Below are 17972 nucleotides of genomic sequence, written 5' to 3'. Positions count from 1 at the left end.
CACTATGAGGTTTTGTGTGTTACTCTTGCTGTTTCAGAACAGGGGGGAGGGAAAAAGTGTTTTACTAAATACATGACACTGTTTCTAACTGCATTGGTTGGTCTAGTAAAAGACATGTCCTCTTACTGCTATTATTACCTTTAGCATTAGACCATATTGACTGTGACAAGTGTTATTGCTGCTACTCACTGTATAACTTTACACATAAATGATACAAATTCAGTTAACTTGACAAATTCTGGTTTAGGGTAGGGGTTACAGAATAGCTTCAGCATATTATAACTAGCTTGCAATGGATCTTCTTATATACTGCACCTTATGGAACAAATATGAACAAATAAAGCTGAAATGTACTGGTTTTTGTGTGACAAGACTTTAAAAAATGACTACTAGTCTAAAGATAGATGCTGTATTTTGCATTATTTTCTAGTGGAAACTTAGCTTGCAGTCTATAAGAAAAAAACCACAATTGTGAATCTAGTAAGAATCACCTTCTCTCTGTTGGCTTTATAGTTTAAAATTGCTTGCTGGGTATAGTTTTTGATTTGTGCTATTTGTAAAGACCGTTATGTGAAAAGGAAGAGTACACATCTTTGTTTTGCTTTAGTTGTGAAAGACAGATACAGCTCAGCTAGCTATTTAGTGAACATCTTTGTCATACATAGGTGAAAAAGTAGGAAATCATCTTGCTTGGAATATTCAGCTTGGGAATCTGACTTTTACCAGGAGAGTTCAAAGATTCCATTGAAAGCACTAAACCCTTCATGCTGACTGCAAATCTAGTTTTCACTGGGTTGAACCATTACCAAAACCTTTACAGAGTTGTTCTTAAAAATAAATTAGTTCATGTAAGTGTACTTTGGTATTACATATGTACATGTTTGAAGTTTTTGTTAAAATAGCAGCAAACGGTATTCTAGCAATTTTGCTTGGGGAACTGCTGGTTTTTTTTCCAGGGTATTTGCTGTATAAACTATCAATAGACTTCAACTGGTAAAATATGTAAATATATATTCCTATATAAAACCTAAGAAGATAATTCCCGATGTTTGTTTTCTGCTGTGTGTTTGTTTGGTTTTTTTTAGGTCTTAATTAAATTATGCCGTCTGACTGGTAATACTGAGACACCTGTGCTGCAGCTTGATATTGTAGGGTTAGGCACTGAACTTAAATTAAGAACATTTGACATGACTGCAAATGCTTTCCTTCGTGAAGTTTGTCTGCTGTGCCCAGAGTACATGGGTAAGTATTTATAGTCTGATCAAAAAATAAATCACAAATAACATTGTGAATTTGTCTTCAAAAAGCCGTTAGGGCTTTCTTTTGTCAACTGAGGAAGATTTGCTTCCTAAATTAAATATTAGACGGTTTTAGGGGACAAAGTAATTTAAGAGTTCGTTGTCTTACTAATGCTTTGGTAAAAAAATGTTCTAGTGCCGATAATTTTTAGTAGAGAAATCTGTTTTAAGTCTGCAGGAGAGGCTTTCTGATTAAATAGTAATGACAGCTAGTAGCCTAGTTTGTAGTCTGTAGATGACTCAAAGAGTTGTAGAAAACTTGTAAATTTATTTTCTTTAAAAAAAGTAATTATTTTATTCTTCTGGATTTTTTTTTTAAAGATGATAATGACAAGCCAGTTTACATAATTACTACTTTGGATAATGTAGAAGATGATCTTCTAACTCTGGAGTACATAAAGGTGAGAAGCACGTTGCTTTTGAATTGTAAGCCAGTCATAATCGGTGCAGTATTATTGAGCAATTGTTGAGGATTTCTCCTTGCCTGTTCATTTCTTAACATGTTGAGTGTCATGTGCAGAAGTGTTTCAGCTCCCTAACCAGATTAACTTGCACATCTTAAGTTGTAGTGGTTTTAAAAATACATTCTTTCTAATGAAATTTGCAAGCTTCTCCTGATCTGTTTGTTTGTTTTGCATGCACGTTCTGGTGGAATAGGCTGATATTAATGGACCGGAACTGAAAACTGCCTATCAGAATGTTCTACAGAAAATAAAGGTATGATATCTTTTTTAACATCATTTTCTCATTGTGGGAAGAGAGGCAAATTAGATAAACATAATTTGTTCCTTTAGGTGAACTTTTCATCTCTAGATGTTCATTTGCATACTGAAGCTTTGCTGAATGCTATGAACTATCTGAATAATCTTCTACCTAAACAAGAAACTAAAGTTGCAGAAGAACTTGTCCATGAAAAAATAGAGGAGAAGAAGGATGTTCTTAAGAAATTAAGTAAGTTTTAGATTTTTTTTTTTACTCTTTTAATTCTTCTCTCTGGAATTTATTTTCTATTTTTTTAAGCCTATCAATGACTTTTGAAATGAGAAATTTTGTTCAGGGTATATTGTAATAAGAATGTTAGCAATCAGAGTAGTATGCAGTAGCAAGGGTAGACTTGCTGGCTGGAAGTGTATAGGGAGGAATAACTGTATAATTAATGAGGTAAGGTAGAGGCTGCAGCTGTTGACATTTCCTGAGGTCAAAATACAAAGCTTGTTTTTTGAAGATCTGTGTTCAGACTCACTTGGTTATGATAATCTGTGCTGAATAGTACCTTACTGGCAGTGATTGTTGCTGACGGTGTTCTCCCGTATAATGAGAAACGTGGTTTTGCCTTAAGCGTTGATGAGGAAAGGGTTTTTATAAAAAGCAAGGAAATAAAAAACATTTGTGTTGGAAAATTCAGCATGAAGATGAAAACTTTCTGTGGTAAGTGTATTAAATGTGTTCCAGACATTTTTGTGCTTTCCAAATAATAGCATAATTACTCTTTTTCTCCAACTCTTTGGTGAAATGGCGTTGTATGTTACCTTTCTTTCCATCATAAAAATATTTCTCCTGGTTTAAGTTTGCAACCTGCAGGTAGTACTTGGTTAGCAATTATTGATTGTACAGATATTGGCTGTAGACGTTAGTACAAAATACACCCTATTGCATTTCATAAGTTTTAGGATAGTTTCGGTTACTAGTGATCCACTGATTTGCTAAATGGCTAAATTCTGTTTGGCACCAATTTTGTAGGAATAATATGTTGGAATTGCTGATTTGAGTTTATTAACTGGCACAGGAATTTGCGTTTCGCTTGAAGTGTAATTAAATAAGTTCTTGCATGGTGGAAGGTGGCTTGAGCATTTTCAATCTTTTCTTATAAAAAGCTGTTAAGAGCATTCATTAATAACAATTACTGTGTTTTTAGGAACATATAAGTAGAATAAGAATTCCTGCAGTTTGAGAGAAATCTGATGAGCTTCCTCATGTTTACCAAAGGTACCTGGTACTCTGTAGGTATCTGCTTTAGATGTATAAATTTAGAATTCCTAGCTTTCCTTGATCTGAAGAAGCATTGCCACTGTTGCATACTGAAAGGAATGCCGGCTAGCCAGTTACCCAGTGTTGGTCTGAGGGAATTACTCTGCTCTAATAAGGCTAATCTCATTTCTCCATGTGCAGTTTTCTGATATATTGGTCAAGACATACCTTTGCTATGTATTCAAGGCACGGAGTATATGCACACACACCCACCACCACCCTTCCCCCTCCCTCCCTCCCCCCTCAGCTATCTTTTTGGTTTCTTTCCCAACCCACCCCTCTGGCATGAATCGAAACTCTGGATTTCTGTACTATTTGAGGACATCAGTCTCTTGTGGATAACTTGCTTGCTATGTAGTTTTGTCATTCTCTGACAGAATTTGGCAGGTCTGGTTTGTTGAAAATGCTGTGCAAGACCAAACAGATCACTTCCGTTTTTTGATCTTGTGTCTGGGAGCTGCTTTGAAATGAATGCTTCTATTAAATGCTCAACACTACGCCAGTGATTGTTTGTTTCTTCCATGAGAGGACTTCTCTGAGGCCTTTGCAGTTATTGCTTGATGTTAATTGTAAAACAATGAGGGTCCAGCTAGTTATTAAAACAAAAACCAAAACACACACAAAGAGTACAGCAGAGGATAATTCTTAAGATGATTCTAGTTCAAGTATTGTAATATTCACTTTGCATTACTGATTTTGGTACTGAGTTCTGTCATATGACTGACCTAGTCAACCTGCTGTTACACTGATGAGATCTTTCTGAGGCAGCATGCATTCACTGATGTTAGTCCTTAAAAGCATTTCAAGTTAAACTGCAGTACTGGTTTGGTATCTCTAAACCCCGTGTATCACATTTGCAACATTGGTGAGATTTTTTTCAGAATGTTAATTTGTGCTGCCTTTACAAACATACTGCTGTTTGGCAAAAAAAGGTTTGTAGGTTCTGTTTGGGGGGAAGAGATGGAGGAAAATGAAGGAAAATATTTGTATTAGGAATGATGAGAGATAACTGGGATAAGATGTGGGAAGAGCATTAATACGTCACACAGCCATTGTCTTTCAGCTGATGATTTTTTATTTTTCCATCAGATTAAGAAGTTTTAGTTCCTTAGCTCATTCTTTGAAGGTGTTTTGTAGGTGTCAGTTGCATAATAGAACTGAGAAGTAAAAGGTGGAATAATTGCTATGTAAAAAAAAAAAAATTCTTCCATTTAACTGTATTTCTTAAGTTATTTTTTTTCCGTGTGAGATTGTTCTCATTCATGATGGTTGTTTGATTTCAGTTACACAGGAACATGTTTGGACACTAGAAGAAATACTATTTATGTACCTGTGATAGTTTGTGAACTTAATTCTGTTCTGTGGCTTACTGAGAGCTGGAGGTAGAAGATTCAGCACTTCTTTATCTTCGAACCTTTTTGCTGTGCAGGCAAACATTGAAGTGTTTGGTACCATAGAATTTTTGGAGGCGAAGGGTTGAAGTAGTTTGTTATGTGTTAACATGTGACAATTCAGACTTTACACAGCTGAAAAGCTTTCATGGGTGATTCTTCTCCCTCCTTCACCCCTACTCCTGTACAACTGTGCAAACTAAACTTTGAATGAGGGTAGTTATTGGTTAATTTACTGTGGCTTCTCTTTTGTTAGCAACATGAAATAAAATCATGTGACTGAAGCTGGTGTATTTATGGAACTAGAGCTTGATTGTGCAGGTTGAGAAGCCTTAACATACTCAAACACAATACTTACAGGTAATATCTCACGTGAAAAGCTAGGCTGAGGAAAAAAGTGGGTTGAATGTTTATTACTTTTAATTTTTCTGCTTTGAGCTTTGTTTATAGCTTACCTCTAAGAGTTTACCACTTAGGACTCCAAGTCCCCGCATACAATATATGATATTTCCCTTTGTTGTTTGAAGTGGCATTAATGTTACTTCATATTTAACTTTCAGAAAAAAGCAGAGCAAGTTTTTGTTTGAGTCCCTTATCTGTTGTATTTAACATTACCTGCAGATAGTGTTGTGTGGCATCAGTCATGTCTACTCAAAATGAATAGAGATTATTTCTCTTAACGTGGAGTGAAATATTTTTATTCAGTTATGGAAAAAGAAAATAATGACTAAATATTTAGACGCCTCTGTTCTGGAAGGCACTATATTTGTCCTTTTGTACCTTTTGTAGGTTGTAAGGTTGCCTACACTCATTTTGAAGGATTCCCACTGTCCCTTCTCTTTAGTGTCTAGTTGTATTAATGGCATTTTCATATTTCAAAATTTAGGTTTAGAAAATACAGGTTGTGGAGATTACATATGGCAGATGACTTTTTAATAAAACCAAGACCATTAATTGCAGATAACTAACCAACAGAACAGACAGAGTTGTGTATTAATGTAGCTATAATATTACCACTACTTGAGGTAAACTGCTTTAGTCTTGAATAACGTATCTCTTAATTTTGAATTGTGCTGTGTAGATGTATATTAATGTATTTCTTGCACTAAATGAAATACTGATGTTGATTACCACGGTTAGTGAGGCACATGAGGACTTGTGTGTAGACAATCCTGTGTATACAATTCCCTCGTGTTGTACTTCTATTATGAGTGCAGTGCATTTTGCCAGTGCAGCCTCGATACAAACTAGACTTTGGGGAAGGGGTGCTACAACATTAAATCTTCTCCTTAGAACATAAGGTTTATTGTTTTGTATTTCCCACAGCATCAAAAAAATCCAAATACGAAGATGTTATCGATCTCAATATCTGTGCTGATTTATCTGGTTTACGTATCTTTATCAGAGAGAAAAAACACAGAATAGCTGAAATTCACATTGAAGGTAGGAACAGAACTTTAATCACAAAGGCACAAAACATAATCAGAACAGTCTCTAGATTCTGTATGCCTTTATTATTTTTAAGGTCTGGATAGCCAAGTGATCATGAAGAAAGCAGCAACAGAAGTGACTGCAAAATTGAAGAACATTATTATTGTGGATTCTGATGAGATGGCATTGTATAAAAAGGTATGCATTTGAATTTCTGAATGGAATAGACTAAATCAAACTTACTTTGTGGGCTCTACTTTTTAACTGGGGGTTTTGGTTTTTTTTAAATAATGTTTTATTTATTTTCTGGGACTGTTATTCTCAATAGGCAGACTGATGTCACCTCCACAACCAGTGATTGTTAGTTTGACATCAACTTTGTGCAGTTGTGATGACCTGCTGCTCGTTACGCACCTTACTTTGTTGACTTTAATGAACAGAATTATTCAAGCTGAGATTCCATCTGAATACTTTCAGCTGTTTCAAGGATTTGTTTTATCTATTGTTGAGCTATTTGAAGTGAAAATGTCTTACAAGTGTGAGGTACTACATCTCATTTTGGAATTAATTTTCTCCAGCACAAGTTTTTACAGTAGAGATGTTTGTTTTTTCTTCCTAAGGCTCTTTACATCACAGGAAAAGAAGTCTTCAACTTCAGAATGATATCATATGTGAATGCTACAGATGGCATTGCGTATACGAATATGGATGTTGTTGACAATCGTATTTACCTAACTGTTGGGTGTATTCAAGTAGTTTTTGTCAATAAGTTTGTTTCATCTATTTTGGTAAGTTAAATTTTCCAGATACTGTTTCTTAGCATTCAGATAACATTGTCAGAACTGTGAAAGGGTAAAGCATCCCATGTGGGGTTGTGACCATTTATGTAACAGCTCTTACATATTGTTGTAAAAACTTCACTGGGATACTGGCGGTCCAGCTATTTTATTTTCTTCTCCATGTGTTTGTTGAGTGGGTGGCTAAGCAACAATATTTGCTATTATTTTTAGCAGTTTTTCTTTAAAAGACTTGTGGAAGCTTGTAGATACAGACACTTACTTGTTTATTATGCTGAAATACAAGTAATAAGCCATGGTAATTAATGGCTTTTTCATAAATTCTGCTAAGTAAATCTATCTTTTTGCTTGCCATATGAGTAAATAAAACATAAATCATACAAGCCATGTTACAAGGTCACAGCTGTTATCTGATTTGCCAAATACTTAGTATGTATGTTTATATATAATGCATACTTTATCATATTTTTTGGAGGAGATTATCCTATTAAAGGACTAAGAAAAAGTGTGTAGCAAAAATAATACCTTGATGACGGTTTACTATTTAAAAAAGTTAGGATTCTTAGTGTTTTTGAAGTAGTGTTATTCTTAATGACATTCCCAACATCGGTATTCTTTTCCTAGGCTTTTATAAATAACTTCCAAGCCGCCAAGGAAGCTCTTACTGAGGCAACTGTTCAAGCGGCAGAGAAAGCAGCAACAGGTGTAAAAGAGCTAGCGGAGCGTAGTTCGCGTTTGGCACTAGATATCAATATTAAAGCACCTGTTGTGATAGTTCCACAGTCAGCAATGTCTGCGAATGTTCTGGTGGCTGATCTTGGGCTAATCACGGTGAAGAACCAATTCTTTATTGCTAAAACAAAAACACGGTATAATCTCCCGCCTGTTGTTGACTCTATGACAGTGAAATTGAGTGAACTAAAGTTATACAGGTAATGTAGTGTCAAGATTTTTTTTTTTAATTCATGTAATCCTTTTGGGATACTTCAGTTGGAGAGCTTTAAGAAATTGTTATCAAAATAATTAATGGTTGGTGGTTGATGAATACACTGTTACCTTGAAATAAAACAGTGAATTAATAAAAATTTTGTAAAAGCAATTAAAATACATGGTTTAGGGGAAATAGCAATCTATAAGTCTTTAAATAGATGCAAATGTTTGTTTAGAGAACTTTGTGTAAAATAGTAGACTTAAACATTAGTCACTACTTTGGGACAGGTTATACCCATTTGTAGAGGGCTGTTTTGACAGGGATTTCAAGCTATATGTAGTGGGAAAGAGATCAAGTCAGCAGTAAAGTGTTCGAAAATGGGCTTTGGTGTAGGGTATTGGGAGGGGGAAAGGAAGGGAATTTCAAACACAGTTGAAGAATACTGAAGAAAGAAGAGATTGCTCTCCAGTAAGAGCAGGTAAGAGGTCCTAACTTAAAAGAAGTTAATATGTTGCATGCTTGGTATGCGCCTGATGTGTCTCTGCTTTTCAAGAAGAAATGTCTAGTTTGTGAAGGCTTTAATTAGAAATACTAGTAGTATGAGGACTGTTTTAAAGTACTGTTCAAAAAGATGAGGGAAGGATAGTAATGTGTAAGTGAAGTATGTCAAGCTAGGAGTATTTTGTTTCTGTTCACAGATCATGCTATGAGAAGGGTTCATTGCAAACTGAAGTACAGTTGCTGCAGCCACTCAATCTGGAAGTAGCTGTTGAACGAAATTTAGCTGCTGCATGGTATAATGAAGTTCCTGATATTGAAATATCTGGCCGACTCAAGCCTATGAATGTAAGCACTCATTTCTGAAAGGAGCTGTTAAAATTTCTGTGGAAAATGGATTAATTTTTCTGTCCATAAAAGTCTGAGTATTTTGGGGATCCAGTGTAAACATAAGGACCTTGATCACTTGTGGCCCTTAAGGAAATTCTGGGACATTGGCTTTGGACTGAGTAGTGGTAAGATTAACAACTGAGCTGAAAATGAGTAGTTGTGTTGCTAAACCCTTACCACCTTTAGTTTCAAAGAAATGCAATAAATTTTGCTTCCTGTCCTCAACTAGTTTGCTATATGTTGCTAGACACTGCCAATACCTTAGGTATGGTTTGATTTCAAGACATACAGGAAGAGAAGATTTTCTTGTTTTGTAGGGAAAAAGGAAGTGAATCCCTTTTTGTTCTTATCTAAGTTCTGTATTTCATCTGTGATACTGCAGGCAGGTTTTGTACTGTATATTACTATTGCTAGTTAGAAATGGGTATGCTGCTGCAGCCTTCCTTTACCTGTCAATACCTTTGAAAGAACGATCGGAAGAAGTTGGGAGTTATTGGTCTGTTCATTAGCAGTGCAATCACTTTTTGAATTCATGCTCGTGACAAGCCTGAGTATGAGTTAATGCACATGCTCATTTAAAAAAAATATAAATCAAGCTTGTCAGTTGGCTGAGGAAGACCAGTTTTCTGAATTTTGAAATACTAAGTATCTTGTGACTAAATGCAGATAATAATTTTGTGCAACTACAAGCCAAACTGTAAGTTCGTAACTTCTAACATGCAGTTTCTAAGTTGTGGCTTGGTAAAGAAAGTTTGTGGATGAAACCAAAACATGCAAACAACTTCTGATTTCTAGAAGTTATTGTAAGGGGTTGTGTGGATTTGAGAAAAACACTTTACTTGGTTCTTTAGTCTCTTAAACAGAGATTCAGATAGGATTAATTTGGATTATCTGTTTTTTTGTAAACTTAGATTTTAGTTACCAAAAGTTTCATGAACTAAGTTGTTCTGAGTTTAGTAACAATCTTTTTATTTATTTATTTTTATTTATTATTAAAGCTAATTCTCAGTCAGGAAGATGTTACCACAATACTGAGGACATTAAATGAAAACATAGGTGGAAGCTCTGATGCGTCAGTGTCTGCACCAGAACCAAAAGATACGACTAGCCATTGTAGTGATATGCATAGTACTTCACAGCAGTCTGCAGGTAATATTACTAATTTTCTAATATTACATGTGGCCTAGCATTTTTAGTTATTACTGTCAACTTATAATTTCTGTTGGAATTGCCTTTATGAAAGGATGTCACATTCAGTTGGTTTAAACAGTATGCCTCTATCTTAACATTGTGGTTTGAGCTATACCCAACAAGAATAATGATACAAATAAAGAGCACCTGCGCCATTGTAGTCAGTTGTGTAGCATGATGTGCTTTACTGTAAGGTTCTACTGGCAATAATGCAGTAAGCACCTACAAGTCTGTTGGATTTGGTAACATCACCAGTTTAGAAAGTTGCTATGTTACTCTTTCCTTTGTATGCTTGTTCTGTTGCTGTTCAGTTCAAGATCTATTTGTCTTGTCATAGTGATGGCGTTCCTAGCAGTTCATGTTCAGTAGGCATCATTGTCTGTAAGCTGTTGGGCACACACTAGAAGAAGCAAGTAAGGTGAAGAACAGAATATTTTGTTGAACTCTTCTATGAAATGTGAAAAAACATCAAAAATGTGGCAAGGTTGAAAATAAACTTGTATTCTTGGTAACATTCTTGCACGCGGTACCATACAATGTTAAAGGAATTTGTACATTTATGTCTTTAAGATGGTAAAAATTGCATGTAGAATGTATAAGTTAGTATTTTATTTTCTCAAACATTGTGATTTTGCCAAAAGCAAATACAGAGAGAGAAATATATTCAAAGTGTGGATGGATTTACAAGTGAAGGAAAAGGGAAGGTGGTGGTGTTTTGTAGTCATTAGTGAGGATGTTAGTTTTTGTTTTTGCTTGTTTTTTTCCTTATTTGCAGTCCAGTAATTTTCTTTTTTTCTGGTTTCTGAAAGGTGTAACTGTGGTGACATCAGCTGTGGTAGAATTGCATTCACCTATGAAAATAAAAACAACACTAAAACTGGATTTCAGATTCGACTCTCTGACTTTAGTATTGTATAGTCCGAATTCAAAACAGGTAAACATAATTTGTTTACTCAGAGAAAGAAACAGTTTTAAGGTTGTCTAGAGTTCTGAAAATTCTGAACAGGAATAGCTTAATTTATGAGCAGAGAAAGTGATTTCTGACAAACACTAGAAATAGTAACAGACATAATGGACATGATAAACAGCTATTTTAATTAAATCACATGACAGATATTACAGGAAAGAAATGAACCAGTGGTGGCACATAGTAAGTGGCATGTTCTGTGATCTGACTAAAAATTTGTTGAAAATTTACCTTAGTTCAAAATACAGTTTGGAAAGAAAAAAAATGCAGAGGGATACAAACTATTCTTTAGTTAAACGCAGACATGTGTGGAGTGAGATAATAAATTTGTATTACAGTATGAATGCATTTTTATTCTTCTTGAGTTAAATTTACAAAACTTGTCAGCAAATCACTGACTGAAAGTTTGGTAATACTTTATTGTAAACTTATAGTCTGTTATTTTAGATTTTGAACAATTTTCCAGTATCTGGCTAAACACTACATATAGTCATAACAGAATTTAATTTCTTATTTGGTGTCTTTGCATATACTATTTATTTTTAGACAGCAAACAAACCAAATTTGTGTATGACACACTTTCTTTTAAATATTGTCTCCTTCACTAACATAAACCTGCTTTAGCAAGCTGGTAGAGGGGTAAACCTTTGGCTTTTTCAGTTTTCCGTCTTGCTGATTTTTGTTGTGTTTTGAATTTCTAGTGGGTTTATTTAATACATTATTATTAGGAATCTCACCAGTTAGAATAAAGCTGTGATCACACCCGTGTATTATTTCCATTACATGTAAGCAAATGTACAAATGTATTCTCATTTTATTTAAATAGATGACAAATTTGGATCAGAGAGATGAACTTTTGAAGCTTGCAGAGTTCAAGTTAGTTTTGATGTCAGCTGCTGTCAAAATGTTATCAGATGGTTCAATGAATGCGTCGGTCAAGCTGGCAAATTGTACATTAGATGATAAAAGACAGTCAATCCAGAAGGCAACACCAAGGTCTGTATTTTGACATAATTTTCTGTTGGAGTCTGACAAAGAGTTCCAAATGTTTCTATTTTAGTATTCTGTTAAAACTGCAATTGTTTCGGTGTAGATTGTTCTTTACATGTTATTGTAGACTTCTGTGTCTTTCTTGCCTTCTGTTCCACATTTTGTTTGAGACACATACAATGTTAGAAACAAACTTTAAACATGAAATGAAGCAAACTTTAAATACTAATTTAATATACATGTAGAAACAAATTTCACTTTCAGCTTTAATAAGCCACTTGATAAGTAAAGACTAAGTTGTTTTTTTAATGAAGAGTAACTGATTTGAGTATAGTAAGACTTTTGATACATAAATAAGGAATTGTGATGGTTAGACTTGTTAAAATGTTGAATACCTTCAGTTGCCAGTGTATGAGAGTCCAGTTAGTTTTGAAGTTTTGTAGAATTTATGTTAATGTTTTTATTGGTCATGTTTTAAAACTTTTGGTGTTACTTTAAAAATGCTTTCTTGTTAATGGATTGTAGCTGGAGTGAGAATCTTGAGTGTTTTTTCAGTATCTGTGGCTGGCTTTTTATTGTCTTATTAAATGCCACCTTAATGGTTTTTCAGGATGGTGGAAATGAAGCATGGATTTGAAAAGAAAGTTATGGTGGATATCAGCTATAAGCAGGGGAGAGATGGCACTGTTCTTGATGTGATTGTTCAAGAGATATATCTTTGTGCAAGCATGGAGTTCCTACTTACTGTTGCAGATATATTCCTAAAGGCTAATGCAGAAAGTGCTGCTGCACAGAGAAATCTCAAACAGTCATTACCTTCAAAGGAGCAAGGTACACCCTGGAAATATATAAAAAAATGTATTTAAATAACCATTTAATTTTGGTGTTATAATACTATTAAAAAAATTACCCTTTTATGCTATTTCCTGTGTTTGTGTGTATAGAATGGTGTGTTTTAACCAATGACGTTGCTTTCTTTGGATCATGGAAATCGGTTCATGTCCCTTGGTCTTTACTTCCAAATGAAGCTTTGTCTTACCAGACACAGGAAATACGTAAAAACATATGTCTAAAATAAAATGGGAAAGGACAATTACAGCTGGCAGTCTCTAGGTTTGTTTGGCTCTCTGCAGTCTCAACAAAACTTATAGTGATGATTGCTGCTGTCATTTTCATCCTTCCTGAGAATGAGGTAGCATATTATATTATGCTTAAATATGAATTCGGCCTGCCAGATATTGCTGCCTAGAAATGCTGTCATACCACTTGTCTACTGATGCACATTTTTCCCTACATCAGGAAACAGGCTTTTAGCTCGAGTGTCCGATTTGGCCTTTTTAGCGCAGGATCCCTATACCTGACATCAGAAATCAGTCGATTAGAGCATCAGAGCAGAAAATGGGCTATTTGTGTTTCCAGACCTCAGGTAGTTCACATCAGGTCTGCAGAGCAAGTCATTTGCGTTTGTTTTCCTGTAAATTTTGCTAAAGATCTTAAATGTGTCTATCTCAGCTAGGCCTGCTGTGATTATTAATTAGATCAAAACCTAAACAAATTAGGGAGTCTTACATAAAAGTGTATTGGTACTGCAAATGGTTACATCAAACACTATTAAATGCTGCATTATTGTCCTACAGAACAATGTGTGTTTTGCTGCACCAGAGAGGAGAAAATGTGTCTGGCATTTTCATAAGACCCTGTCATAGCTGGCTGATGTAGATGCTTAGTGAAGGTGGTACATTTGCTAGTGTCAGAGGTAATAGCAGTGATGATACTGTTGTCCTTTTTGTTTTGACAAAGCAGCTTCGTGGAATCTTTTGTGGTATCTAAATGGCCCTGTATTTCCAGTGAAGATCCTAGAAATAAGTCAGTTGCAGGGATCTACAGGTTTTCTGACTCAGCTGTGCTAGATCTTGCCTCTAAATATTTAAAACTTCTCTTTAAATTACAACAGATCTAAATGGTGACAATTTAATCTTTGAACTAATTATCTAACTTAATTTTTATTTTTGAAGCACCTGTGCAGCCTGTATCTGCAGTGGAAATGAACATTGTTGTTAAAAATCCAGAGATTGTGTTTGTGGCTGATTTAACAAGAAGTGATGCCCCTGCATTGGTGGTTACAACACAGTGTGAGGTCTTCATTAAAAATAGCCCTGAAAGGTATAGCATGACAGCTGCTGTTAAAGAGATACAAATGAAAGCATGCCCATTTCTTCCAGAAAAAAGGAAAGGGAACATTACTACGGTGAGTCTGCAAACATCCAGTTTGTATTGAAAAGGTGGTCTGTAACTTACACTATTAGCTTCAGAAATAATTTGCATTCTTTCATCATTAGAATGTATATTATGAACATATGAGTAAAATTTTGTGGCTGCCATTTGTTGATTTCATGCTGTTTTGTCTGTATGCCAAAAGCATCATCTTGATTTGTGGCATTGAGGTTTGCTTTGTATGACAAGCTAATATTGAGAGCTCAGAGAAGTAAACTGTTAATCTCTGTCCTGTGTAAGTCAAATAGATTTTTATGTGTACACTATTTCAAACACAATGGGGTAAATTTAGAATACTTGCAGTCTGAAACTTTGGATCAAATAGCTACATAAATGCATGACAAAGGGTCGTAGACATAATGGGAAGTATGTATTGTGAAATAGATCACTTATGGTATGCTGTTCATAAATTCCTTCTTGTTAAGGTCCATAGATCCATTATATTGGAACTGGTTGTTTATATTTTGGCAACAGAATCAGACTTGCAAATTACTGGCCAGGTGGGAATGCATTGACTCCTGGAGCTTCTTACAGCTTTTTTACTTCTACAGCAGATTATATTCCTCAGTTAACTCTGCAACAATATTGTTACATCAGTGAAAAAGTTCAGTTTGACAAAATATCCAACTGTTACCTGTGTCCACAGACCACAGATGAATTTTGAAGAATGGGTCTTTTCAGCTCTGTGTTAATGCCTGCTTGCTTTATGGAGCTAAGTAGGAAAGACTAAATCTGTAAGCAGAAAGGATTGGCACTTCCACTTGTCTCCTTATGAGATACTTTCATAGCAGCTCAGTTTACTCCTCTAAAAAGGAGTTGCTTACTTCTATTTCTGCAGCACATGAATGTGGCACAAATGTGAAGGAAAAAAACCCAATTTGAGCAGCAGAGGATAAAATAATAGCACAGACAAAAAATTCTGTTAGATCATGTTCACTTGGAAAAGTGTGGTAAAACTGATGCAGAGTTGTCTACACCTTCAGTATCTGATTCCAATATGGGCAGAGATATCAAGAAAGATGGTAAAATTAGTATGTTTTAAAATTACTGTTTTTTGAGGACTTAATATTCTCACAAGAACAAATTTTTCTGTCTGTGCAGTAGAGTCTTAACTACATCTGAGGGTATGTAGTGATAGGACAAGGGGTAATGACTTGAAGGTGAAAGAGGGTAGATTGAGATTAGATATTAGGAAAAATTATTTACCATGAGGGTGGTGAGACAATGCCCCATCCCTGGAAGTGTTCAAGGCCAGGTTGGATGGGGTTTTGAATAATCTGGTCAAGTGGAAGGTGTCCCTGCCCATGGCAGGGGGGTTGGAACTCGGTGATCTTTCTAGTCTTTTCCAACATAAACCATTCTATGATTTTGTCTATAGTGTACTTCAGATTTAGTTTTGGTAGACCTTGGCAAGTGAGAGTATGTATGCAAGGACTGATTGTAAAATAAAGGTGGAACTGAGTGATGGTGATTCAAAAAGTGATATTTTTATTCAGAGAAACTGTAAACTGTTGTTGCTGTGTTGTTTCCTCGAAAGTCACAGGCATGATGATGCAGTGTTATTTTAAAACATCTGTAGACTTTACCTAAAGAATGGAGTTAGAGAAATGTAATGCCCTTTACTGCAGTTGATATTTGAATCTTTCATGATTGAAAATGGCTGAGGTGATGCTTCTGATACTTTTTTTTTCTTTATGTTTGAACACGTTACAGTGTTCAGATTATTCTTAATTTTGAAGAACTAAATAATGGTAACTTTTTCTTTTGGTACTTTTGATGTGTAGTGTTTGAGAGTACGTGATTTTTTGAAGTGTTTTTCTCTAATGTGTTTTTACTCTTTTGTATAGGTTTTACAGCCTTGTGATTTCTTCTTTGAAATGAAACAGTCAGGTACTAATCCACAGACAGCTGATCTAATGATTAAATCTCTAACAATAAAAGTAGGTAGACCTTTATTGTGTTCTCTACTACTTCCTTCTCAGAAGGCTTTGCTTGCGGGATATATTTCTTAAAAAAATTAAAATCAGGAATGACTGAATCAGGGAGTTGTTTCTGTTCTTCCTCAGGTCACCTACCTATTTAGCATGTGAAAACAAACCAAATTAAAATGAACAATTGTGTGTCAATGCTTTTGGTTTTGGAAACTGTGTTTTATATAATGGCCTGATGTACAGAGATACATTTTTCAAGTGTTCAGATGTTGGGTAGTTCAGAAAACTCCCATCTGGAAGAAAGCAGGGGCTGAAAATCTGAATAGGTTGAACTGTAGTTTGTAGACAGGAATGAGTTCTCAAATGTGGAGTCCTGTAGAGAACAGAAAATGGTTGTAGATTAACTTATTAATTATAATTTTGTGTCTGAGAGTACCAGTTTCCTCTACTAGCTTCTGATTTCCAATTATTCCAATTTCTTATTTGTAGGTTTCACCAATAATCATAAACACAGTAATTACTATTACATCAGCCCTTTATCAAACTGCAGAAACAACAGAAGAGGAAATTAGTCAAATTCCTCCGGACTTGTGGAATAAGAAGGATATAAAAAACCTAAAAATGTGGTTTCTTGAAGAGTCAAATGAGAATGAAGATACGAATCCAACTGCTGAACTGGTTCCCACAGGAGAGTCACTGAAAATGAGTATAGAATCTGTTTTTTTAACACTTGAAGCTGGGGTTGGGCACCGAACTGTACCAATGCTTTTAGCCAAGTCCTCCTTTCTTGGAGAAGTCAAAAACTGGAGTACTCTAATCAACCTACGGTCTCGTCTTGAGCTAGAGGTGAGGAATCCTACATAAGAAAGAAAAGTTTTCTTAAGATCTTAACTGTTATTATGTATATATACATGTATTATGCATATATATACATAAGTGTGTAAATATTTATACATACATATATAGATACACATACATAAAAACCCATTACGTATATAGACAGTTAAAGAAAAATAATGCATGTGTTTGACTAAACTCCTGCAGATAGATGTTGGGGGAGCAGGACAGGAATGAGGTATTTTCATTAAATGAACTTTAATTAAATAATTATTTAATGAAAATAATTTCATTAAATGAGTTTATCATTAAATGAAATCTTATGCATTAGGTGTGCATGATATACAAGTTCCCATAGACCTGTTGCATTAGTATTAAATTTGGGAGTAGCAACTGGCTAAAACTCTTTGACAATCTTAATTTTAAGATTACAGTAGAATACATTCATGTGTCATTTCTATTAAATACTATGTGGTACCAGTATTGTACATAAAATATCTGAATGGGCTCATATCTAGAAATCAGTGACATAAAATACAGTGGTTGTTGTAGGTAGATTCATTCTTACTTACAGTGCTTTAGACTTCCAGTGCCTATAGTTTAAGCAAAAATTATATTTTAATTGACACACCTTATACCACTTCTTTGGTAGTGGGTCTTTGTAGTCGAGAATTAGCTGCCTCATTTCTTTAATGCATTTGCTTCATCGTATGGTGGGAGCTGAAAGTGCGATCTGGTAATATATCTTTTATATTATCAAAGTAATTATATACTTGTGATTCAATTTTAAGACTCTTAAAATCTGTAGAGCTTTCATTGATTTTACAGTTGTATTTAATTTCCTAACTGACTTATGCATTTTGATAGGTACACTATTTTAATGAGATGTTTGGTGTGTGGGAACCTTTGCTTGAACCACTAGAAGTTGACAAGACTGATTTATTTGAACCATGGATTCTTGAAATCAAGGTATATTTTTCCAAGCTGAACTCATATTTTCCATTTCAATACCTTAGAA

At 34.8% G+C, this 17972-nt stretch overlaps 1 protein-coding gene across 5 annotated transcripts in view; it reads left to right on the top strand.

Annotated features, from left to right (window-relative positions):
* The window catches only part of VPS13A (vacuolar protein sorting 13 homolog A), a 112561-nt gene that overhangs the window by 45166 nt on the left and 49423 nt on the right, over window positions 1-17972 (top strand). For all 5 annotated transcript variants that reach the window (XM_040579143.1, XM_040579142.1, XM_040579146.1 and 2 more), the window contains exons 26-42: window positions 1086-1242; window positions 1620-1699; window positions 1956-2015; window positions 2093-2249; window positions 6044-6160; window positions 6243-6346; window positions 6769-6936; window positions 7570-7877; window positions 8575-8722; window positions 9763-9913; window positions 10765-10889; window positions 11749-11918; window positions 12523-12743; window positions 13928-14160; window positions 16034-16126; window positions 16607-16963; window positions 17822-17923. In XM_040579143.1, the coding sequence (XP_040435077.1) occupies window positions 1086-1242; window positions 1620-1699; window positions 1956-2015; window positions 2093-2249; window positions 6044-6160; window positions 6243-6346; window positions 6769-6936; window positions 7570-7877; window positions 8575-8722; window positions 9763-9913; window positions 10765-10889; window positions 11749-11918; window positions 12523-12743; window positions 13928-14160; window positions 16034-16126; window positions 16607-16963; window positions 17822-17923 (2751 nt within the window). The remainder of the gene's footprint in view (window positions 1-1085; window positions 1243-1619; window positions 1700-1955; window positions 2016-2092; window positions 2250-6043; window positions 6161-6242; window positions 6347-6768; window positions 6937-7569; window positions 7878-8574; window positions 8723-9762; window positions 9914-10764; window positions 10890-11748; window positions 11919-12522; window positions 12744-13927; window positions 14161-16033; window positions 16127-16606; window positions 16964-17821; window positions 17924-17972) is intronic.

This window comes from Falco naumanni, chromosome Z, assembly GCF_017639655.2.
Source record: "Falco naumanni isolate bFalNau1 chromosome Z, bFalNau1.pat, whole genome shotgun sequence".
Taxonomy (NCBI): domain Eukaryota; kingdom Metazoa; phylum Chordata; class Aves; order Falconiformes; family Falconidae; genus Falco; species Falco naumanni.
The sequence above is the reverse complement of the archived record's forward strand: the minus strand, read 5'-3'. Positions and strand labels throughout refer to the sequence as shown.